This window comes from Scomber japonicus, chromosome 12 (assembly GCF_027409825.1).
Source record: "Scomber japonicus isolate fScoJap1 chromosome 12, fScoJap1.pri, whole genome shotgun sequence".
In the NCBI taxonomy this organism is placed as follows: domain Eukaryota; kingdom Metazoa; phylum Chordata; class Actinopteri; order Scombriformes; family Scombridae; genus Scomber; species Scomber japonicus.
In genome coordinates, this window is record NC_070589.1 from 31,507,255 (window position 1) to 31,533,720 (window position 26,466).

At 38.8% G+C, this 26,466-nt stretch overlaps 1 protein-coding gene across 1 annotated transcript; it reads left to right on the forward strand.

Annotated features, from left to right (window-relative positions):
- retreg1 (reticulophagy regulator 1) lies at nucleotides 1-24,998 on the forward strand. The gene is made up of 9 exons (XM_053330460.1): nucleotides 1-215; nucleotides 1,819-1,925; nucleotides 3,274-3,304; nucleotides 18,817-18,934; nucleotides 21,374-21,458; nucleotides 21,619-21,741; nucleotides 22,181-22,251; nucleotides 23,205-23,328; nucleotides 23,725-24,998. Exons 1-9 carry the CDS (start codon nucleotides 28-30, stop codon nucleotides 24,246-24,248), a joined length of 1,371 nt encoding a protein of 456 aa, XP_053186435.1. The 5' UTR covers nucleotides 1-27; the 3' UTR covers nucleotides 24,249-24,998.
- Nucleotides 24,999-26,466: the final 1,468 nt, after the last annotated feature.

The window sequence follows — 26,466 nt, forward strand, 5'->3', positions numbered from 1 at the left end:
GAGCCGAGGGGACCCGGTCGTGTTCCGATGCTGGGGAGCCGGGAAGCAGGAACCGGGGCCGGCGGAGAGGCGGCTGCCGGGCCGCTGAGCGGAGCAGACCGCGGGGAGGAGATGCGTCCTGGCCGGGCAGGGTGTCGCTTCCCCGGCCTGGTCAGCTGGAGGCAGAGACCGTGCAGGACTTCAGCCCTGTTTGCTGCAGCCAACACGCTGTACTGGTAGGCATCATGACGCAGGGATATCAGACTGCCATCCTAATGACTCTGAGCTGCTGTTAATTACTGGAACAATAACTTTGGCTTGACTCCAAACCTCAGCAAAACATCATCATTATATTTAGGCCTATATACAGTAACCATATTTCTTGAATTTGTCTAATTTTATAGATATTTTTATATTTTGTATCCCAATTATTTTCTCCTTTAGAATGACTACAATAGGCTAATCTAATGATATTAAAGGTATGCAGTTAGTCATTGGTTCCATCTTCACTTGTATTGTACATAATGGTATTTTTATTTTTATTTATAAGGATATTATTATAAGTATATTATTTTATTACCATAATACTGGAAAATCAGGGGTTTGTAAATATTTTTCACTAATTGTTTTGAATTGTTTTATATTTGTCAATGTCTCTACTGTATAATATCTTATATAATGTAATAATTGAGTGTAAAGTGTAATGTAAACTAATTAAATACCTATAGGGTCAAAGCTATATTGGAGAAATACTAAAGTTAAAATCCACACCAACTATCTCCCACTTTACTATTATTTGGATTATTATTATAATTTTTAAATATATAAATTTATTGAGTTGTATTTCTGTACATTTAGTATCTGTCAGGAAGAAAATTCCAGTGGGGAAATGCTGAATGCTGTATTTATAATTTGCTGACCTACAAGTAGTCAAATTTAAGTAAGCCATATCCAAAAATATTTAAAACTGCTAAAATATGGAGCACATGACCTCAGTGTCCTCAGTAGCCACAGCCCTGGGTTTTTTCCAGTCTGAATTTCTGACCTTGTTTTTCTGGCATGTCTTTATCTCCTGTGGTACTTCCATGATATCTTATAATACAATTAATTTCAGATACAGCTGTAGTAATGAATTTATAGGCCAAAATCATCCCATGCAACCTCAATCTGACAAAAAAATATCAATATTCACTTTCTTGCTCACATTTTATACATTCGTTTAACAGTTAGATTTGATTTTTCTGTTCATTTTACATCCTTACACGTTGGTCCTTATGCTGCTGGAGGAATAATATGAATTCACCTCATTTTTTGGGCCTAAAAACAGTCAAATTCGAAAAATAATGACTCTAAGAAGTAAAGATCCTTTGACACAATGGTAGAAACATGTCCTCTCTGTCTCCAATGGTACCTACATTCTTCTTTCCAGCCATAGTTTAAAGCTTTTCTTTGATATTTGGTCAGTAAACATTCCTGTTCCAATATTCATTTTTCATACAGACTCATGAAGGGCAGACTTTTGTAACCCTGCATCCATCTGATACAGGCAGCCTAGACAGATCAGCAAGAAGATCATGGTATAAATGTTGATATAATTTGCATTAAAATGCTCAAAAGAATTTCTCCATCAATATAAATAGAGGATTGTGGAAGCAGTAGGTCACTTTTTCCTGTCTGAGAAGTTCACAAATTCACTAAATATCAACATCTTTCTCTCCCCCCAAATTATTAGCATTCGCCTTTCAAAGAGCCAAACTGACACAACATGACAGCGAGTGCAGCCGCGTGTGTCTGTGAATATGCAGATGTGATGTGAAGCGTCTTCTTCTCTGTCTGCAGGTTCGTAGCCTTCACTTCTTTCCGAGCCTACAGCCTTGTGGCCATCCTGCTGGCTCTACTGGTCGTCATGGTGACCGCCAGAGACATCGCTCGGTCCAGAGCTGCAGGTAACACCAACGGGACTTTTTTATTAAACTTCCAAGAAAGGGCAGAGTAAGGATAGCAGTCAATCAAATATTACTAATAAACTATAAAACCAGAGCTGAAACAATTACCTGAATATATAATTGGTTGATAAACAGAGACAACTATGTGCTGCTTTTCTTTGATTAATTGATGGCAGATTACTCGATCAAGGATGACAACATCATTAGTAGCAATTTTCTCACTTAAATGTGATTATAGTGGTCTCTTATTATTAGTTTACTTTTTAGTTATTGCATATTAATACACTTAAAGATACAAATACTATAACATCAGTACTCCCAGTTTGTTTATTTTAGGCTACAAGTACACATGCAGGAATCACTAGGCATCAAGACAAAATGTAAAATAAATACAACTAAAGGTTCTAAACGTTCATCTGCAGCTATTTTGTCTCATTTAAAGTATTTGAAGTAATTACAATGCATTCAATCTTAGAGTTTAATGACTTAAACCTGCTGAGGTCAGCAAGAAGCTACATTCATGTTATTATTCCACAAAACTGGCATCACAACTAATTTCAACTTCCACATTCACACTGACAGCCTTCATCTGTCTGCTATCATTAACACAAACTTCTCTCCTCTTACTCTCAGTGTAGATGTGCTCACTTTCCCTCTGAAACCACAGTAACAGACCAAAAAGAACTAAAACTATCAAGAAAAATCACAAAAATAGTCTCCAGATTAATCGATTACGAGGGTTGTAGCAGTAAACTGAATAACTTTGGGAAGAAGTTGAGATGAGTCTTATCCAAGCTGTTGGATGTGGATCGTGCTCAGATTGATTGATGATTTCACCCTGATGGTGACTCATTAGCCTGATGAGTAAGAAGGAGTCTGATATAAGGATTAGTGTTTCATGCTTACTGGAGGTGGTTACTCATCATCCTGACCATTGCTGACCATTGCACTTCCCTTTAGACACCTATAAAATGAAAATAAAGACACAAAAAGACACGATCTATTACTGTATTTTCATATTATCCAAATAAATTATGATAGCTTCTTTCCTTTCTATGTCTTAGTCAGCAGTTCTCTAGTAATAGTAGTGTTGTGTGCCTCTGACCCTTGTACTCCTAATAATGGTTAATTGTATGCTGCCAAGCCAATTAGCCTTAATGAGCACCAACTAAATAGAAAATCCACCTTAAAACTCTTAATCTCTGTAAGGAAACAGATGTTGACATTCATTTTTTAGATTTTCTAATTCCATTTAATTGTGCAGTGTATTCAAATGTTCATTATGAAGGGATTATCAAATGACACGTCCAGTTGTTAAATCATGATCATTTATTTCCTTTTTCTGCAGGAGTTCACTTGTGGCGCAGCATGACGGCAAGGTAGGACCCTGAAGTGTGTCTGATGGTTGTTTGTTTGGTGTTGGGCAGCGATGGCAGATTGGGGTTTTAGTTTCAGAAGCAAATCTGAGAGGTAAAGCTGCTCCGAAGGTAGGACTCATTGGTTAGTGGAGGGCTGAGGTTAGCGTACCAGCTAATTAGGTCTGCAATGAAGAAACTCAACAATGGAACTGTAAAGTTAAATAAGAAAAAAGTAAATCAAATGTAGTGATGGCAAATTATTTTTCATTTTATTTAAGATTTAGTAAGGTCAGCCGACTAGTTCATTAGTTTACCTTATAGCTACAAGATAGTTTGGGTAATCTGACTCAAGTAGACTAACTGTTTGCTGTTTTAAAGCAATAGTCAGATGCCCAAAGAGGTAGGAAGTGTATCTGAAGCTTATGTGAAGCTTCAGCAGTGTGAGTTAGTCATATCAAATGATATCTGACACATTTACAGTCTTTTTAGCATTAGATTCCCTCTTAGTGTTTCCTGTTGAGCTGTGGTGGAAGTATAGTAACAAAAAGACTTTGCTACTAAAAACACTGTAACGCTTAAACATAGAAGATGAAGATTTGACTCATTTTGGACAAAGCCGAAGCTTCATAGATTAGCTTCAGATCAACTTTTAAATACATTTCTTTGCACAGAAGGAGGACTGTGGATTTAGTTTACAGCAAGAATATTCAAATATTTGAAAAACAGTGAACCTATCCTTTAAGTCTTGAGTCTTAAATATATTTCTTGCCTTGCACATAAGATTTTGGAAATGTATCTCATGACAAACTAAACACACAGACATGAACAGACTGTGCAGCATCCTTTCTGACACCAGACTCATCCTGAATCTGCACCGGACTGTTGTGAAGCTCTGCAGAGCTGATTGGTCACATATGACCGTCTAATCGAATCCCACCGCTAACATCTCCTCTCTGAGTCTGAGTCATGTGACGGCTCGAACGCTGGTGCAGTTTCAAGCCACAAATCATCTTGTCGTGCAGAAGTATTTACTTGGATTTAGTGCTGAGATGGTTAGTCCATTAGTAGATTAGTCAATCAAGAGAACATTTATGTAATGGTAAGTTGAATATCTTCTGGTATTTTGATTGTTGTTCTGACAAATTAAGCAGTTGGAAAACATCACTCGCTCTAAATTCATCACTGATGTCGCCCTTGTTTATATATGCAGCGCTGCACTCTCATAAAACCCTCTCCCTGATTACAACCTTGTGACTTTTTGCTCAGAACTAATCCTGTATTCACAACATGCAAAATACACTAATAGATATATGTGGATTTTTCTGCTTTTTCAACATAAATATGTGTTTGTTATAAATAAGTAACCTTCATTCAATTGCCTTTGATTTTATTTCTGCTGCAGCTTGTAAACAACCGGGGGCCAGACAGATAGTTTTAATTTAATTTTGATGTGTGAGACTATAAGAGCAGCATAACTGTCTCAAAAAGGACTAGTGTGCATTCACAGATTACCTTTTTATATCTATGAAAGTGAAATAAATACTGAATTTGACACATGTTTTAGGAGTAATAGTCCATGTTCCACTTGTTTGATCACAGCTGAATTTACTCACTGATATTTCTCTGGGTGTCACTGGTGTGCTCAACATGCGTTTAACTTTTACCACTTGGTGGAGCCGGAGCTCATTCACTTTGCTCATGTGACAGTATGTCAATATGAGTGACTTGACACATTCCCAACATAGCCTCAAACACCAGGCGCTAATGTGAGTGTGATGTTTCAATCAGTTATTTCTCTGTTTGAGTTTGACTGCAGGGATCAACTTTGACTTGTCCAGCCTCCTCCTGTTAAAATGTGTACACAGTAAAACTTTGACCTGAAGCTTTTAAACAGAGGTTTTCATTAATGTTGAATTAAAGTTTTTGGTGTAGTTGTATTTTTTTTGACATGCTTGTGGTTTTAGAGATAGCAACTGGCATATCTAGGCAGCTATTGGCTGGATTATCACATGTTGACATGCCAACATGGTAAACATTAAACCTGCAAGCATCAGCATGTTAGCATTGTGACAGACTTGCAAACTATTTTAAGAAAGTAGTAAAAGGCTGAAAAGATGCCAGATGACACTTGATGATGTCATGCACTAATTTGAATATCAGCAACATCATGTTCACAAGTCAAACTAAACATAACAAACTCTAACCCTAGTTATATTTTGGGTATTATTATTTTTTTATGCTCCTATAATTTAATTAATAGGCATCCTTATGTTCAACAACTATTTAATTCAGGCTGTGGAATTGAAATATCATGAAAAGAAAGATGATCCAGACACTGGACAAAAAATGCTTAAGTTGCTCAGGATTAAAACAAAGGAGAAAGAGTTCCCCAGTTTATCAGTGTGAATCAGTGATTTTTTATTAGGTATGCACATTCACAGCTCATTCATGACTCAGTCTGGCTGATGATTGGTTGTCTAAACGTATGGATGAAATGAAATATGATATTTTTGACCAAATACCTCGATGTCAATATGTTGACAATATAGTAGGGATGGCTATTGGTGCTTTCACAAAATATTTACACATTGAGATGTTTGATAAATAATCATCAGTAATGTGGATTTAATGGCTAAGTGGATAAAGGCAGAAAATAGAACAGCTAGAACAGTTTGGTTCAGAAAATTACACAATTTGACTGTAATGCCGCCTTTAAAACCAAGAAAACCAACACCATATCACGATATCCAATTCTAACACAATGTATAGTCTCATATCACGATATCGATATATCGACCAGCCCTCACTGAATGTCTTACTTATCAACCACAGTCAGTCCACTAGATTTGGCACTTTTTTGATAAAGCTGAAAAGTTATCAATTGGAGTTATAAAGTTGCTAAATAGGCAACGTTGCATTGTCATTGTGAGTATTTTGGCATGTAGCTCCAATGACAGCTGTGTCCAAGTTAAGCCTCGCACAGTCTGACTCTTAGTTTTGTTTTAAACAATTTTTAGAATCATTTAAATTATTTACACATGTGACATTTTCTTTCAACGTAGTCGATGAAACATTTATCTATCTATGTCTGTCTGTCTGTCTTAGAAACCTGCTCAGTCATAGTTAGAACCATTAAATCATGTTCACTTGCTAATATTGTCGAGTTCTGACCCATTTTGCCAATTCAGTTCGAGCTCGATCCTCCAGCTTCTCAGTAAGTCCACAGATTACTGCAGGGTGGTGGGAGTCACATTGGTCTAGTTCACACTCCTGCCCTCATTGTGAACGTGTGTATGTGTGTATGTGTGTATGGTGGCTGGCGAGGAGGGGTGGTGGTTGAGGGTTGGGGGGGGGTTCGTTACTCGATGCTGCTGGCGGTCTCGAAGGCTTGGTGGGATTCAGCAGAGGTGAGAGGGATTTGTGGGCGCCAGGCTGGATGCAACACATCTGAGTTGTGTAACCGAAAGTCGGGTGAGTCCAGGTCAGGGGCGGCTCACAGAGTGTTTCCATCTCAGAGTAACAACAGTAAGCAAAGGAAGAAAGACTTAATGCAACATGGAAAACTGAGCTAAAAGTGGCTTCAGTGTTGTTGAAGTTTTTACTCAGGGGAGGAAGGCAGCAACGCACAATACGTGGTTTTTATATAAAGCCTTTCCTCATCCCCAAGAATTCAATTTTGGAAAATGAAATGATGCCAGGACAAAGTGACAAACATTCCCAACTCAGAGTCCATGTGTGCAAGCTTTTTCTGGAGCTTTCAACCTATCACAGTTATCAGTTATGACGTAGGTGTATCTGTTGACAAAAGCCCCATTAGGATGGGATTAACATTACAAGGGGGAGGTGAAGAATGAAATATTGACCGTGCCCCTCTCTAATTCAACTAACCATTCCAGACAACACGAGGAAAACAGGATATGGTCTATAATAGGCCTGGACATGTAGGAGGACAAAGCCAAAAGTCTTTCCTTGAGGGGTGCCCAAGAGTTGAGGGTGTGGCAAAGATATTGTGAGCTGAAGAAGAGTCAATAATATCCTCCTATGAGTCATACATCTGTCAAATCTGAACACACAGACATGAAACACATATTAATATCGTTCAGTGTGACTTACATTTGCCGAGGAACATTATCTCCCATGTCCATCATCAATAGATCTCCATAAATCCACTTAGACATCAGAAAATAGAACAAGTGTTACTTCAGTATCAAAGTAATGCAGTGATAGTTTATTCTGTACATCCTTGACTACATAGTAAACAGCAACTCCTTTAGCTAATTTGGCAGGTTTTTAAAGTTGCCGCAGTGTGAAGAAATGAGTCTGAAAGAGAGCAGTAGTACTTACATGTAGCTGTCAATACAAAAAAGCCCATTTGATCAGCTTTCATGGGGTCTTACTCTCTTGATAGTTTTAGCTTGTTCTGTCATCCTATTGGTACCCACATGGGCCTATATGTTGGTGTTAGCATGTTTCCATCAGATTTATGAGAACCATACCATAATTTGGAATATTATTATTACTTGGGAGCGTAATGTTGGGACATATTTAACACATTTCCAGCTCTATATTTATATTCTGGGGCCTTTCCATGATTTGCAGTTCAAATCTCTCTTTAAGGCCAGACTCCCAGTGAGCCCAATCTCTACAGGAAGCTGTCACCAACTCCAGAGGCTACATGAACAAACTATAGTAGTCGAATTAAAATGGAAATTGTATTTTTACATACATTTACTTCAAGTTTCAGATCTGTAGCTATTATATTTAACACAGGCATCCAACATTGTAATGACAAATAAATAACATAAATCAACGACCCTGACCCCAACTCCCTTATACCCCTTTTCCACTGAGCTGGAGCTGGAGCTGGTTCGACTAAGCACCGGTTCTTTGCTTTTCCACCACCAAAGCTCCAGCCCGGAGCCTCAGAACGGGAGCCTTTGCTGGTCTAAAGCAAGAACCGATTACGTGAGCGGGCTGGGGGCGGGGCTAATGTTCATGGTTAAACATTTGTTGATTAAAAGTACTATTTTTATCATTTTTTGCCAGAGCTGTCGTCTTCTTCTTCTTCTTCTTCTTTGTCTTCTTCTGCGCCATGTTGCTGCCTCTCACTGGTGAATCATGGAAGTGCTTCAAAGGTGCGCACTGGCAGGTTTAGCTCCTTAACAGGTTCGTAAGAGGTGCTTGGATTAGCACCAACTGAGCACTGGCTCTAGCACTAGCTCCAAACCAGCACTGGCTGGAGCCAGATACCGGTGGTGGAAAAGGGGTATTAGAGACATAAATCCTGTCAGCATTGGGCTTACGATTTACATAGCTGATAGGAAAGAAACCAGGACCTTGTGGTTTGTGAGGCCCCCAAGCCACCATGATGGCTGCAACTCATAAATCTAATATTATCTGTTTATGTGATTGATGTTTGTTTTTTTCATTGCACTGTGGAAATAGTTTGATTCATTGCTTTCCATCCTCCTCTGTATATCTACATCTGTAAATATCTGTTTTCGGCCTCTCTCTCTCCCTCCCTCCCTCTCTCTCTCTCTCGCAGTCTGCCTCTGTGACATTTTGGCCAGCAGGCTGGGATTGTGTTGTGGTCACCTGCTGTTGTCTGTCAGAGGTGTCTTGTGAGTAATTGTGCATCAGGATCGGGGGTGCAGGCTTTGTGGAAGATTAGATGCTGACCCAAAATGCGAGCTGACAGCTGGCGTGTTTGAATCAACAGCGTGTTGAGTCTGGAATACAAAACACATTGCTGAGATACCAGCTATATATATATATATATATATATATATATATATATATATATATATATATATATATATATATATATATCCATGATATTGCCTGTGCTTTATTGGCTTAAGACATTATAAGGGAATTCCACCATAAAGTGTGTTCATAGGTTTTGGGAGCTGTATAAAGTATTTTAAGGCTATCTGAAGGTTTTTCCAGTCCTTGCTAGCGTTGTGTCTCAGGTACCAACTGTCTCACGTCATGACTATCTGGGGTCCAAAGACACACCTGGAATTACCTCTTAGGTGTCGCCAAAGAAAGCAAAACAGAGATTTTTGTGATTGTTACTTTAAATGTCGCCGGGCAGAAAACTGCTGCTGCTCTGCTCTCTGTAGGATGAAAACTTTCAGGCATGTTGCACATCTGGCCGCACCCCGCTCAGTGATGTCACAGCTATCGTAAAATGGCAAATGGACTGTACCTATATAGCGCTTTTCTAGTAGTTTTTGACCACTATAAGCGCCTTTTCCCTATGTGTCACATTCACCCATTCACAGACATTCATACACCATTGGCACAGCCACTGGGAGCAATTTGGGCTTAAGTATCTTGCCAAAGGACACATCAACATGTGGATTGGATGAGCCAGGAATCGAACTGCCAACATTAATGAACTGCATCATAATTATCATCTATAATGGCAGGTTAGACCTCTTGTCATGTTGAAGTTGGGTGGTGGTATGCTGATAATTGATTGATAGATAGTGATCGTAATGTAAATGTAATTCTCAATGGAGTGAAGGAGCTGTCAGTGTCTGTATGTGCCCTCACACTGTTTTAATAACACATGGAAACACTCGGGTGTGTGTCGAGGCTTTAATGCTTATAAATATGAACAAATGTCATGTGACTCTGAGCGATTTGTTGTTGGGTTTTTTTGCGGCTTTAAGGAAAGGCTCACCGTGCTGCTGTTTGTTCCCACAACAAACACAAAGTGTCTCAAGAGTTGTGAAACCTGAGTGGCGTGTGTGCATGATTTCTGCCAGTGTGTGTGTGTGTGTGTGTGTGTGTGTGTGTGACTCAGCTGTTTCTCCAGTGCCGGAACTGATTCAGAGGAGTGACATGAAGCAGTTGAGCCAATCAGATAAGTTGTCACAGAGGGGGTGTGCTTCAGAGCAAATCCTCTGATTGGATGGAAGCCGACCGGTGGAAAACAACACAACAAAACCAGCCGGTAGTGTTTCATCACAGTCAAGTGATGTGATGTCAAGTTATATATGAACAAGAGATATCCCCAAGCACTTTTTATCTTAAAGTAATTTAAATTTTAACTGGTTTCATCTGGTTGACCAAAGTATTTATTGGAAAAATATGTTAATTTCTCATTCCCCAGGCCGCCAAAAACTCCCACTTTGTCAAAGCCCTTTGTGTCTGACACTGACGCACAAGCCATCTGTATGAGCATTGTTCCCCATCCGGTATTATGGTACCGATGATGTCAATGTAAAGTAACGTTTTGGTTAGTCAGATAGGAAAAAGTGGACTTTGCTGCAGGGGATCACTGCTTCCCCTCACTTCCAACCACGAGTGTCACGTTTCAAACGGCAACTCGAGATCATTTTTTTTGTTGTTGTGGTGTTTACTGTTGCCATGGCGATGTTTCAAGCCATCGTTTAAACCCAAATCTAGAACGAGCTTTCCCTAAACGTAACCAAGGGGTTTGTGTGAATCAGGTTGTTTAGTGTAGAGACAGTGAGGTGTCACTTGTGTTCGATGTGAGCGATGTTACAATGTGTAGTTTCTTCTATTCACATTTATTAAATATTGCAGCATCACATATCATGACCCTAACTGAGGAGTGACTGTGCTTTGCTCGGTGAATCAGTAGATATCAGTGACCCATTGCTCATCAGTTTACAACATCACCTTCTATGATAAAAACAGCTGTATTGTCCCATGTACTGAACATTATGTTTACTATAAAACTAACTATAGACCGTGTGTGCAGTGCCCGAACCGGTGTTTTCACCTGAGAGCTGCTTCTTTGCGCAACTTCTAAGAAAGTGTGTGTGTAGCAACATCCGCCTGCTATGACATCATGACAAAACCACGTGAACACTAAAGAAAAATCCTTCTTAACAAGTATTTTTAGTGTTTATTTTAGATCTTTTTTTGTTTGTTTCTTAAACCAGAAGCAGAGAAAAGTTACCCCCAAACCAACCTGAATGTTTCAAATATTTGTTATAATCAAGTTTCTCTTCATCTTTATTGATGTGTACTGGCCCATGTGTTTAGAGCAGATTCTTACTACACTGTAATATTTCTTTAAAGACAGTTTTGTTGGACTAAGCAATATATAAATATTCATTCATGGATTTTTAAGTGAGATGAAAAGCTGCCATAGAGAACAGGAGGAGACACTTCTTGGTTACCTAAATACATCTTGAGTTTCAAATTCATATCACATTAAATCATCATGTTTTTTATGAGTCAGTGCTGAATTTTTCCTTCCTCTTGTTGGCTGATTTCTGATTTCTAATGGTAAAAACTTTACTGAGTCAATGTAGAGAAGCTGAAGTGTCACAGCTGAAAAAGGCAGCACAAAAAGATTCAATACCATAAATTTTTATTTATTTCAATGAATAAATCCTGAATATTAATGATTATTTTCTTGATTATGAATCTGATATCTTGTCTTGTCTGACCAACAGTCTAAAACCCAAAGATATTCAGTTTACTAAACGAATTAAAAAAACGGAAATATTCATATTTAAGAAGACAAACCAGTGTACATTTGCTATTTTTGCTTATGCTTTGAAAAAGTACTTATTAAAATAGCTGCTGGTTCATTTTTGATTGATTAATCATTTAATGGGTTAGGGTTAGCTCTAGAATAAACAAAATGCAATTTACTTATATGTTTTTTTTGTGAGTATTTTCACTCAGTCATTACTTTATATTTGTATGCTGCACAATTTCTACTTCATGTTAGCTATTTGATCAGTGCGATACAGTTGTTGGCCTTTAATCTATGTATTGTCGTTAATGAACATTTTCAATACCTACCAAATGCTTTTTTAGTGTTTTATTAAAAATGCTTGTGATTGTAAAGGGCTGTCTGGTAAGTAGTATTACATATTTTCAGACAGGACAATACAACTTCAGGCACACAAATAAAACCATACTAAAAACTAGATGATGGTCAAAGGTCAGAAAAAGTTATATAATAATTATCTGTATTGAGCTGAAATAAGATAGAAAACAGACAAACAGTGAAGGATGATCCAGAGTTGCTTTGAATATTGTTCTAATTTGCATTTAAGATATTATATATCACATATTTTCTTTTTTACACCACTTGGAATAATTGAAGAGATCTTGTTGTTGATCATATCATTGGCATTGTGAGTAAATTAAACCAGATGTATACAACAATGCCTTTGTATCCTTTATTATTCTTAAATGTATCCTCACTTTTCACATTACAATATAACTTATCACAGAATCTGTCTTCTATAAAAACAGCAGGCGGGTTTCAAAAGATAAACCCGTTCCCCTCTTTGCTCCTCATCAACTCCTCTGTTTCAGCTTCTTACAATCTATAATAAGTTTTCCAAATATGTACCTGTACTCCAGGTCATTTCAGGTCAACTCTCAGTTTCACTCAACTAGACAATCAAACAACTGACAAGCAGGCGTCCAATGTTCAATCAGATACAAGAGTTTGAAGCTTTCTTCATCCTTGAAGTCTTGTAGAACTAAATACTAAACCTTATTGTATGCAAGTTAGGTGAGATTAGATTTATTGTCCTCCACTAATATAAAACCTGATTGATGTATTATTTCATTAGACAAAAAAACCCTTTAATAAACAGCATGTGTTGTTGCTCAGTGTTGAAGAGGAATACTTGTCATCAACATACAAACAACACTATGTCAACACCTGACAGAATATGAGACACACATGCCCCCCCCCCCCCCCCCCCCCCCGTCTGTCTGTCCATGTCCTGTCACTGACACAACTGGAAGTGTGTTTTGGAGGTTGGTGGTGTTGGTGTTGGGGGGTGTCCGGGGGGGGTGGTTGCTGTTTCTACCCCCCTATAACCCCATCTCTCTGTCCTCCTGATGGCTGCCAGTCGGAATGTAGTGTGACCGGGTTATTTTTAGATGAGGCCTCTTGAAATACTCCAACCGGGGCTTCATTGAGGATAAACACAAGCTGCCTTCGCGCCGTGTGGCACGTAAAACCTGAGTTTGGCTCGACCCCGAGTTCGCACCTGTGTGGTTTTTTTGTTGCTGGGAAAGACAATTCTACCTGCCGTTCTACCTGTCTCTTGCTTCCTACCTATATATATACCATCTTCACCATCCAACCAACATCCAGTTTTTGGCTGACTTCATTGAGTGTTGTTGAATTTTCTGAAAGAAGAGATGTCTCCTGAAGACCGTGGGGCAGGACTGAGGTATGTCTGGGGTTGTGTGTGATCTGGTAGAGGACCTAGAAAGCACAGAGAGCAATGGCTAGCTTGTTTTGTCTTTGTCTTAAAGGGTCAGTTCACCCAAATCACAAGAAAATGTGTATTTTCTCTTTTACCACATGTGGTATCTCATGTAGACAGTTTGGGTTGTGTGTAGTATCTGTCACTGAAATCTCTTCCACCTGAGAACAGTAGAAGTGAATGGAAATTTGAGTGTGGTGAGTTGAAAATGTTGGAAAACTAAACAGCAACACATCTTTCCAGAATGCCCCAGTTACCTGAGGTTGCTTCTAACTAAAGTAATAGACCCAAAAAGAGGAGTGGCATTGAGTGAAAAAATTGTTTTTTTCTTTTTTGGTGATTTGGGAGAACTACATATTTAAGGCTTTTGACACCACTTAAAAAACTATCATGTGGGGAACTGTAATCTTGTTTTTGTCAGTTTTAATTGTGCAATCAGGGTTTGGCCTCAGTCTAAACTTATTGAAATCAAGTTATGACAAGGAACGTTGTTTTTTTGGTGCATTTAATTTTCAATTTCAGTCTTAATAGATCCAGGACCTGAACAACAAGGCATGGATCTCCTTGGAAAGCAGTACATATGGTTGCGTCATCACTCCTTTTCCGTCAGTGACACCGGTGTCTTATAATACTAGTAGGTTTTGGCTGGGTGTCTTGGACAGATATGTGTAGACTGGCATTTTGCAAAGGTATTAACTGGATCAACTGGAACTCCGTTAATGTCATCTTACTGTATATGTGGCTGCACACAGAACGTAAACAGGTATTAGTTACTTCAGAGTCAGGATTTCTGTCATATATGCCCAGGCAGAGGGGGAAACATATTTACACCCGCCTTTTGCCGCCATTCCTTGCATTGTGTGTCTCATTCTATTTTTAAGGCGCCATCACCAGGCTTGTTAAAAGCTCAGACATGCCACTCCCTGTGTTGTTTTAGAGATTACTGATTGGGTAAAAAGTGATATCTGCCCGACAGCTGTTCATATGGTATGGCCGACCTCCTTCCCCGTCAACAATGCTCTGACGTGATTGTTGTGATGTTCGCCGAAGGTAGGATTTTTACCTGTTCTGGGATTGAAGCAATGTTAAAAATGATTTCAAACTGATGGATTGGACAGAGCCATGGACATGACTGATGGAGGAAATGTAACATGATATATTCCCTTCTCAGTATCCAAATTTTTCCTAGAGCACGTACAGCATGTGACAGGGCTGAAAAATGTTGAGATTCGCCGCCCATGTGGGTGACAGCTATTCTTTCTACATTCTGTAAATGCTTTTGGATTAAAGTTGGAACTACAAACTAGTGAAGCTGACAGGTAGACAGATGAGGATATGATTTCACTCAGTCTGAATTTTAAGAAATTTTAAAATACCTTTTATATAATGAAAAGTATCATCACATTAGATTTAATTTAGATTCATTTTGTATTAGGAGTCGCTTTCTAGTTGTTTCATATATTTGTCAGTGTATGGTAAATATTTATTTTGGAGCTTGTCTCTATTAAATCATACTGTCTGTAATTCTGATCATCATTTCATCCCCATTTCCGAATCAGTGCACAGATGTCTATACAGTCATTCATGCAATGAATCCTTGTTATAATTAGCCTAGCCATGGGTTGAATGGACTGAAAACGATGGATGATATTTCAATTTGTTTTTTTATTGACTTTTAATTGCCCAATGTAAGTCCCAGTTTTCAAGAAATAGCCAAGTCTGGAAGCCCTAGCTACTTGTGGTTGCTGATGATTAGCAAGACTAATGCGGTTTATGTAATATATAAATAGAGAGGATGAGTTCTCCTGCTGCTGCTTCTCATCCAGTAGAGCAGGGTTGTGTAGCATTTGATGGATAGGTAGTTTTCCAAGTTTGATGACAGATTTGATGTTGGTCCACAATTTTCTTACAATAAATTCATCATGCCATAATGCATATAGCGAGGTGTTTGAATATAGGAAAATAATAGAAGATATGGATGTGGAAGTTTCTATGTTTTTTACAAAGATCAGAAATGTGTCTAGGTTGCCAGTAAGCTGCAACACCAATAACCATACCAGAAAATGCAAAGATTCACTACTTTCACTTCAAATTGGACATAACCTCTTTTTTCTAGTTTTCCTATACACTTTTCATACTAAAACAACAATGTCAGCTTTTCCATGGACATGTCCATTAATAAACTTTGCCACATTCGAGACTATGTGGTGAAATTTTACTCTATATAATCCGAGAAGACCTCTCTTTCCTGGTAGATATCTATCTTTCGTTGAAGATTGAAATGCTTAACCTGTCCATCCCCTATTGCTATTATTGCTTCATAGTATCACTGTCACATGTTCAGCCCATCATGTTTCCCTGGAAACCAGCCTCCTATGTTGGCACGTGCCTGGAAGGCGAGAGGGGAGCAGTGGGTTGACCTTTTCGTCATAAGGGTTATGTGAGACAAGGTTGGGTGTTTGGGTCAGGTGGAAGGGGTGGTGGGTGTATATGAGATACTTTAGCTTCTCTTGGCCTTTCATGCTTGTACCATGCAGGCCAGTATATACTTGATTTGTGTGGGTGTGGGTGTGGGTATGTGTGGGTGGGCGTTGGGCTATGATTAAACTGATGTTGATTATTCATGTGGTTCATGAAATGTCAGTCAAAAGGTCCCAGGGTTCAAAGGTACTCTCCATAAAGTCTTGTTTTTTCTGACTATTGACCAAAACCCAAATATAATCAGTTTATTATAATTGAGTATGTAAACCAGATATATGACTAACATTTGGTAAACAGGTATCTGTGATTTTTTTGCGAAAAATTTGGCTATCATGATTATTCAGTTCATTTTTCTCGTGGTTGACTAACTGATTATCAATTTATTAATTGTGACAGCTCTATAGTCTTCAAATTTGATGCGAACATTCATGTTCATCTTAGGATGAGTCGCTTTCACTTGGTGATTCCTTGACACATATTTCCAGTGCCACCAGGTCAGTTTTCACTTATACAGTGCTCAACATCTGCTCGATTACTTGGCACAAAATTTGTGCTATCAAATGAAAATATGAATTTGCTAAATACTTGGGTTCACAAATGAATGACCTGCAAAATTACTGGTAGTTTATTTTATACCCTCATGTGACCAATCACATGCTTCACAGTTAGGACAGGAACCTCACAGCTGTGTTAACTGGTCGGAACCTGCTCAGCTGTTGTAGTAACCAGATCTCCATGGTGATTTCACACTAGCTGTATCTAGGACAGCTGCTTTCACAGGATACGTGGTCTCCATCCTCTAATGAACTTAAATTTAACCAATGTCATTTAATGTGATGAACCCTGTTGAGACAGTTACCTACACCTTAGCCCAGTGTTACACAGATTGTTTTTCTTTACTCCAAAATTTACCTCAGTCCACAATTTTTGTACTTGCCATTATCTTGTTTCAAAGACATCATGTGATATATGGTTCTGAATGCTAACACATTGATAATTGTTCTCCCTAAAAAATGGTGAAGGAAACTCCCAATGACAAAACCTATTGGTTTATAGCCAGTTACACTAGTGAGGCAGGTCTTCTATTTATACATCTATTTACTGCAACCTCACGTGTGCCTTTTATAGCTGGTTTACGTGGATCAGGAGGGGCCATGATAGTAGAGTTTAAATGGGGAGATGATTTTTGGGAACACCCACCCTGGATGAGAAAGTATCATATATCAACAGGTGGCTCAGGATTCCTAGGTGTACCAAAGCCACAGACTGTATAAAGGAAGTCGACGTAGTCACCATGACGTCACCCATTGGTTTGTGGACTACAGTTTTCAAGCCTCAAACTTGGTATTTTAGACAAGGTGCACCTGTAGTTCATGTTAACTGTGATATAAATTGGGATGCTAATTTTGGTTAAGAAAAAAAGGCTCAAAACAAAATGTATTTACCGTAAAAACTGAACAGCCGACTTCTTAGAGGGTAATTTAGTACAATATCATAAAAAAACAGTGAAATAGTGACACTTCTTTGATGGCTACTCCGATACTTGATTAACCGGTAGCTGCAGTAGTGACAAAGTAACCACACACCAATGAATACCTTGCTTTATACATCTATTATAACATACCATAATTAATACCATAAGTATTGAGGAAGACTTAAAACTTGAGATTGAGACCCTCAGAGACGTCTATACAATCTGATTCCCTTTTGCAGCTAGTAGTGTTGACCCCTGCTGGCTATTCAAGGGAATGCACGTTTAAGACACTTCCCCCATTGGCTACACTTTTTAGGCCCAGAGTTAGCAGCTTGAGCACAGCATGGAAAGCACTTTGCCCCCATCTGCCACCTGTCTGTTAAGTCATCTTGCCAGTTTTATTGTAGGCTTCTTAATTTAGACTATGACATTTGCATTGGACTGGCTTCTTCTTTCTAGTACTAAATTTTATCAATGACCCTCGACCAGTAGAATTCTAAGCCTTCAAATAAACCTTTTCAATCCCTTTCTTGGTCAATTCCAATGCTGATCCTATTTATATAGTAGTCACTGCATTTCATATCAATAAATAAAATGTAACCGTCTACACATCCCAACTGGTCAACTCAGTTTGTTTGTAAAGCACATTTGAAGCAATGTTGTAAAAAGTTCTGTACAGTTTTTCTAGAAATTATTTTGAGACTCTAAAGAGAAGCCAAAGTGTGAGCATATTTCCCTGGCTTACAAGGTGAGAGGATAGACTTGATGGACATTGGACATTGTCTTCAGCTGGAGGATACTGGACCAAACAACTGTGAAAGGTGTCGCTCGTAGTGATGAATATACACAGGATTATCAGAACCTTTGTAAAAATGGCCATGAATTCCCAGTGTTCAAGCTGACATTCTCTGAAGCGGATGTCACATTTGCAATGCTGGAAGTGACAAATGTCTGTCACTTAACTGATCAATCAACCCATTATTCGTCCAGTCCTCAAACTATAACAACCACATAAATTATCTATTTGGATGTCTGATCATCTTCTACTCCAATTGGTCAAATGAAGACACCATCATCATTGCCAGCATTTCTTTTTTCCACCTTTGGATAATTAAAACTGCTTGAATAAAGATAGAGAAGGATCATCGCAAATATTGGCTGCAGTATCAAAGTCAGACACTTTCAAACATTTACCCAACTTCCTCTCTGAGACTTATCGAGTGTGGAGGAAAACAAATGTAGATTCCGCTGATTTGCTTTAGATGCCGCGAGCAAGACATTGAAAACAAAACATTATCTCAGTCATTTGAAAGATGACTAAAATTACTTTTGCCTTTCTTCCCCTGTAGCTGGGAGATCATTGACTCAGGCCAGGACAGCCGGTCTGGGGCTGGACTTCACCTCAGTGACTCCCTCAAACTCTTCCTCCAGGAGACATCAGCTTTCAAACAGCAAAACCCTGGCAAGGTGAGCCAGAGATGGCTGATGACCCCAGACTAAGGTCAACTGTTCACTGAGTTCAAGGGCGTAAAATTGCGTATGGACACTATGGACGTGTCCATACCAATATTTGGATACGTTTAAAATGTCCATACCAATTTTGAATGGGTAATTGCACGGCATTCGGGAAATAAATGGTTAATTTTACCCTCATGCGTACCTTCTATCAAAGACGGCGTGTCATTGGTGGGGACAGCCTTGCTATCTGTGATTGGCTCATCTTCCTTCACTAGTTATCGTTGCTAGGTTGGTAGCTAAGCGCGCGGTGACAGCAGGATAACAGCTGAGAGAATAACAGAAATATTAGAGATTACGGAATAACAGCTGACAAGGGACGGTCTACTTTCGGTCTACTACTGTCTACTGTCTACTGGTCTACGACGAGTCATCATGTCTGCCTCGGGCAGGAAAAGGAAACTGACGGACATCAGAGGCTATTTCACAAAATCAACAGTAAGTTTATCACAGAACAGTCTTGTAAAAACCTGTTCGGTCACGTCCCCCTTCAGTGAAATGTCGCTTCACACACTGTGGAGGCGGACGTCCGAGCAGCTAAAATGACATCTAACTTTTGTTTAATTTATGCTGTCTATAAGTGGCTGTAAATGTCGTGGCTTCCACGGATTGATGTAGAAATGCACAACGAACTGATTGTACTCGTTTAGACCTCATTACTCTGATCTGATCAGTCTTGTTTTAAGCTAGTCGGTTAACCTCTTAATGCACGCTGTTCCGCCTACGAGACGGGACGGATGTTAGGAGGTAGCCACAAGTTCTTCTGAATGTTTTAAACACCAACCCTTAAACATATATATTCATGCCGTACATTGTTGGAAAGCTTAGATTGTCCTGATTCATTCAAGACCACCCACGACTTATATGGTTGCTCACAGCCGTAATAGTATTAGCGATTAGCTCGGCTAGCCACTCAGCTAAAGTAAGAAAAGCTATAATGCTACATACCTTCAAAGTCTTCCCTTTATCCACAACGTTCATCTTATGACTCAGGACTTTCTGTACAGCTCGCCAAGTATCCATTCTTGTGAAATATGAAATCCGTTTCCATAAAACCGGAATACTTTCCTCAATATGTCCATGTATTTAGTCCAACACGTAACGTAATAACACAAATAACAAACCATATACGGTCCGTTTACGTCATTTCCTGACCTGCACGTCCATCTCAGTGAATAACCTAAACAAGAATTAATAAAAAATTTGCTGGACCTTAATATCTTGACTACTGGTGTATTATTTTTGTGGGAACTGTACAGAGCTAATGAATGTTCATTGGTAACTCTAAGTAGCCCTCCTTCTACATTTCCACTTTTATTATTCACACTTTTCATACTTATCTATGCAGTGTGCACTTAAAACTTCATCAGTTAATTAATATAAAATGCCCAAAGACTGCAGAACCCAAACTCATATTACCTGCTTTACTTACAGATCCTGAAATTTCAGAAACAAATGTAATAACAAAACATCTTACACATGCCTTGGCATGTGATAATGGTAAAGTCTCCTGACACTTTAATGATTTGCTTACCAAAAAAACCCAATTCTCAATCTTGACAATCTTGTCCCCTGTGAATCAAAAGGGATTTGGGACTATCCACCCCAGAATTGGTTAAAATGCTGGAAATTGCATCTAAAAAATGCAAAATTTCCTGGGGGAGGACCCCCAGACCCGCCCGCTAAACAGCATCAACATACACACACATTATGTCCCCACCAATGTCAACACCATTGTTACGCCCTTGACTGAGTTACCACAGTAGAGCAGAGAAGCATATGGTTGTCAGGCTTTCTGAGGTATTTTGCCCATTCAGATACATACATACTTCATCACTCTCTCGGACTTTGGTGGAGCAGATTTGAGCTAAAACTTGCCAGAACAATCAAGAGGTTGTGAATTGGGTGTATTTCCACTTAATTATCAGTAATGCAAAATATCAAAACATGTCATTATTTATCTTGAATGTTGTGAGAGATGGTAATTGTAATATTATATTTCTCAATTATTAAATTCTCAAAATATGGTTTTATTCCATTTGACTGTCTGCATTAGCTTATTAGATATTGAAGTCATACTGCATGATTAAATTTGTATAAAAGTTTCTTTCCTAAAGAAGAGTTTAACATAGTGAGAAAATCCTTATTGATTTTAAGAAGATCAATACCACTCTCACGTAGCATAATGACAAAAAGCAGAGGGAAAGAGCCAGCTCTCCAAAGTTCAAAAATACATTTGGTGTAGGGTGATGTTGTCAAGAAAAGAATCAGAGTATTTCCCAAAATGTCAAACTATTAACTGACACTCACTGTCTCTGTAATAAGAAGAAAATATATCAGTATACTTTTTTTTCTGTCATATTTCTTGTGTTTGCTTTCTTTCTCTTCTAGTTTTGCTTGCTGGTTTGCAGTTTGTGCACCTTCTTTGCTGTCTTAGGACGCTACATTCCAGGGATTGTTATCTCATATATACTAGGTGAGTTCATTTGTGGTCCCCCTTCACTCCAATATGTGCTGCCAATTAACAATCAGACATTAGACAAATGCTGCCACAGTGCAAACTGTGATTAAGAAACAGCAAATCTACTTTGTGATAACAAATACTTACTCATATTCTGTCCTGATATTTCTTGCAGTGCTGGGCGTCTTCCTGTGGCCTCTGATTTCATCTCATGAGGTTGGTTTGTGGCTGGAGCCAGTTCTGCAGAAGCTGGACTTTGGCCTTGGAGAGTTCCTTCGAAAAATCAGAGAGAATCATGGTAACTACCATACATACAAATATAAAGCATACTGTGTATCAATATGTTCTGCATCGTTACATAATGCAAAGTGCTCATTGTGTCTGCTCTTCATTTCCAAAGAGATCAAAAGTTAGTTATTCAGTGGTGCTCATGGCTTTTTATGACTGCACTTAAAGCTGATGCCAACTATCCAGTTTGCCCTCTGTTTATTCCAAACAAACTGAGAATGAAAAGACATCACTTCAGATCCACATTCAGTGCACATTAATACAATGAAAACACCAAACACATGCGTCACTAGCCTGAAACATTTTGGAACATTGTGTAATAAACATTGGAAAGATTACACAATTTAACAATACCAATACATCTTAAGCAACAGTCATAGAAACCCAATATCAGTACTTCTCTGTTTCAAAAAAGTAAATCAGTGCCCTCTTTTTGTTCTTCTTTTCAGAGAAAAGACTATTGCAGGCTCAGACCGAGAAAGAGGGCATTGAGTCAGACCTCTCTTCCATGTTTCCCAAGGTTGGCTGATCATCTCATCTCAATCTAATTATGCCTCTGTTGACTGTCAGGTTTCAGTTAAAGCTAATTGAAATTCAATGCACATGATCCACATCAGCATCAAGGCCTGTGCCAAAGGGGAAGGCCAAAAGATGTTTTTTGGAGATTGCTTGTCAAGCCAAACACCTGTAAGACTTGAAAATATCTACACAAGGTCCACTTACTGGAAGTGTATTTTCTTCATTAGCTCAGTGCCTTCATCAGTACCAGCTGCTTGTCAAACTGTTTCCAAAGTTTTTAAGATATTGAGTTGGTAACATCATGGAAGAGTAACAAATGAATCAGCAACAGGAAGGTCTTGCAAAGCCACTTAACTTAAATCTCGGTTTAACATGTGTACATACGAGCAGCATTGGCGATATCACAGCTAGTTTTTGAGTGAGTTGTAATCCAGTAATTGTTATTTGTGAAAATAATGGTATCCCATACCAGATTGGCCCATTGTCACCAATACCTGATCGACCTATCGACCAATATCCATATCAGTTCACATTTAATCAAGTCTTAAAGAAATCCTCACACACCCATATCCACATTGATATTTTGGACTCTGATCATTTCTGTTTGATTGATGTTTGTCTCAGTTTTAAAGAGATTTCTTCTTAGTAAATTTGAGTCCTAACTTGTTTGTGAAAATCCAAAGTTCAGTTTCAGTAGTCCAAATTAGACAAATTAAGTGTGAATCTTCACAAGTTACAATATGTTAAGTCTCAGCTGTGGCTCAACAAAGAAAACACTGTCTGGAGAAAGACAAATAGGGAATTTGATACTAATTTGACTCATTTTGGAAGATACACATTTGATTTGACTAATTCAGACAGCTTAAGTCTCATAGTAACTTCAATCAAACTTCAGAATGTGTTTTTGCTTAGACTGAGGACTGTATCTGACCTCTCCATGTGTCCCTCCTGCAGCTCGACTCCACAGTGTGTAAAGAATTGTCTGTTTCGGATACAGAGGTGTCTGATGTGACATGGACAGACAACGGCACATTCAACCTGTCAGAAGGACACACACCACAGACTGAGAACTCAGAAGGTACGTTTGGCGACTCCATACTGTCCTGTAGATGAACACACACTTGTAAATTAAACATGTTGGCCTTTTTGTTACGATATTCTGCTGACTGAGCAGAATGCATCGTCCATATGATGACCCCTTACATACTGTTCATATTCTAACTCATAATTAGTCTCTACACCAATTCACATTCATAAATTCCCCATCAGTCATTAATAAATGTTTGATTAATCTTGTGGAAAAAAGACTTTCACAATCACTATTTGATGGTCCAGGAGAACATTTTGTAGAATATGATGAATACAACATGTTTGAACGCTTTTCAAAAAAATAAACCCAGGTCAAATTGTACATTTGTATATACATAAATGTGTATTCGCTGTTTAATCACTTAACTTTAACTCATCCTCACAGACCTCGACAGAGAAGAAGTATTTACTGGCGGCCTCCCAGAATTCCCGTCTCTCGACAACGGTACAACGACCAATGGCGACGATGACGACGACCTCAGCCTCGGCCTTCCCTCGCCTCACCCGCAGCTCCAACAGGCGATCAAATCCAAGCATGCACCTCCTACACACAAAGACCAACCTGTCGACAAAGCCCTCGAATTGGTCAACCAGATGGCGGGTGACGTCATTGCCGCCGCAGTCACAGCCGCCATCCAGGAGAGGATAGAAGCGGCTGTCGGCATCACGTTGGCGAGCGAACATCCAGATCGATCAAGACTCCCAGAAACCACCAGGCTGCTGGAGCTGGCTGAGGAGTCAGACAGCGACGTGGAGGACTTTGAGCTTCTGGATCAGTCGGAGCTGGAGCAGCTGGAAGGGGAGCTGGGGCTGGGAGAGGTGAAGGCTCAGGTCAAAGAGGAGGCTCAGGCCCAGACCGACAACCCGGTCTCAGAAGGGTTCTTCTCCAAACTCCTGAGACGCCACTGAGTGATGAAGAGTGCGGTCGGTAGGGGAGGAAGATGGCTTACAGAGGACATTTGGGGACAGCGTTTCCATTCTTCTTTTTCCTTTAGCGCTAACATCACCATTTCAGATCTGATCAATGAAATGTGGAGAAGCAACTAATGTAATATCAGAATCACATTAATGCTGAGATCAGACTACACAGTATCTTTTTTTTTCCTTTTTTTCTCCTACTTTTTATTTGTTAACTCATTTCATCCATGCATGTACTTTCTTCTCCATGATACAAACTCATGTCATCTTATGATATGAAACAAAAACATACCATAACTGAAGCAACATATATTAATTCAATATCAATCATTTAAAAAATAAACAAATAAAAACACTAATGATCATGACCATAATAAAATAATCCCTTACTCAGCATATTATTTTGAAAACACACTTCCCAGAGGACCAAAGTAGGAAAAAAGACTTCACAGCATCATTCAGTCTAACTGCAGCAAAATGCATTTTTCTACCAGTGAGGTACCTGAGGGCAGATTATATGCTACGTATTGTATCACAGTGGTTCCCAACCGTTTTCCTTAAAGGGCTCCTAATCCACCACTGAGTGAACTGATGACCCCTAACAAACCAATATGTTTTATGTATATTTTCATTACAGAACAATTGATAACTGCATAATTAACCCAAATAGTGAACACAATACCTGCAGAGAGTTTGTGTAAATCTACAGTAGCGATTAGTTCCTGTGAATATTGCAGTGCAACAGAGATGAGTTTTCCTTATACTTTAGTTTTCTATTAGCTGCTTCCTTTTCCGTATCAGGATGAGGCTGTTTAGCAGCTTTTTAGCAGTAAGTGAAGGCTCTGTGCACATCTCCCCCCTGCCATCATCCTCGTGGGAGTTTTTAAAGTTTATATCTGAAATAACACTTTAATGAGATATTAATGAGATGTTGAGACAAGAGCAAACTTTCTTCCACCCCTTAAAATCAAGAAGGCCTTGTCTGTGAAGCTTTGGCGACCCCCAGGTTGGGAACCAGTGTTATATTATACTACATAATGTGTATATATTAAGGCTGTGTATCGTACTAGATACTTTTAAGGTATCGACCAAAATAAATTGATCCTAAGTAGGGTACTTGGATTGGTACTAATTTTTAAACAATCCCCAGCCCTAGTATATGTATCACAACTGACTGGGTTTAGTTGGAAAACTCTCACAATACACATGTAAATGCTGGATTCATTCATCCAACTACATTACCCAGAATTCCACACATTTATTTGACAAGACATCAGACTGAATGACAATCATTAATCAATCAAATGATTCTTTATGCTCAGAGTAAGACTGCTGGTTGGAAAGTTAACTACGAGGAGTAAAAAGTAGACATTTTTATTATTTCCTTTTTTTATATATAATTTTTAAAAAATGAAACATTCATGTTATTGACAGTTTTACAGTATTACAGTTTATTGCCACAGTCAGCAGGTCTCAAAACATTATGCATGGAAATCTCATTTTGAGACATAAATACATAAAGTAACATTTAACTTTCAATGCTTTGCCTCCCACAGTCAGCCCATGACTGTCACCTGGCTCACTGTGGAGCAGGTGAGTTTTTATTCCCACTTCACTGCTGATCAGGACCCAGCCTGACTGGGGTCCCTGGTCAAATCTCTGGACCTGTAAAAACCTCTGTTCTTCATCACAGATTAGATTCAAAACAACGTCAAACTGTTTTCAGTGCACTTAAATGAGATGGCTAATTTGCACCTTAATTATTATTTAACAAAGCATCTACATAGGACAGTCTGCAGTGTTGAGCATCAGTTGTGGATTCACTGAATGAACATGAATGACTGAACTGTTTCTTTAACATGCATTGTACATTAATAAGATACTGTTTTTATCATAAGGACATACAGCAATGTATAATGTATCCTCTTGAATTAATCATGTTATGTCTCGTATTAGCAAAATTTTAAAGAAGATAATAGAAATATGTGTTTATCAGTGCCTAAGAGGACTTTGTAGTGGCTCATTTCTGGCTCACATGTAATGACTATCAGACAAAGAAATGTTCCAACCACATTCAGACTCCACTAAATAACAGATTTATTTGAAGAAATATTCATTAAAATGATTAACTGATTCATTCTCTCGTTTACCTTCTGTATAAAGGTGGCTTCCATGCAGTTGCCTTAAAGTGAGAAACAGATTGAACCTG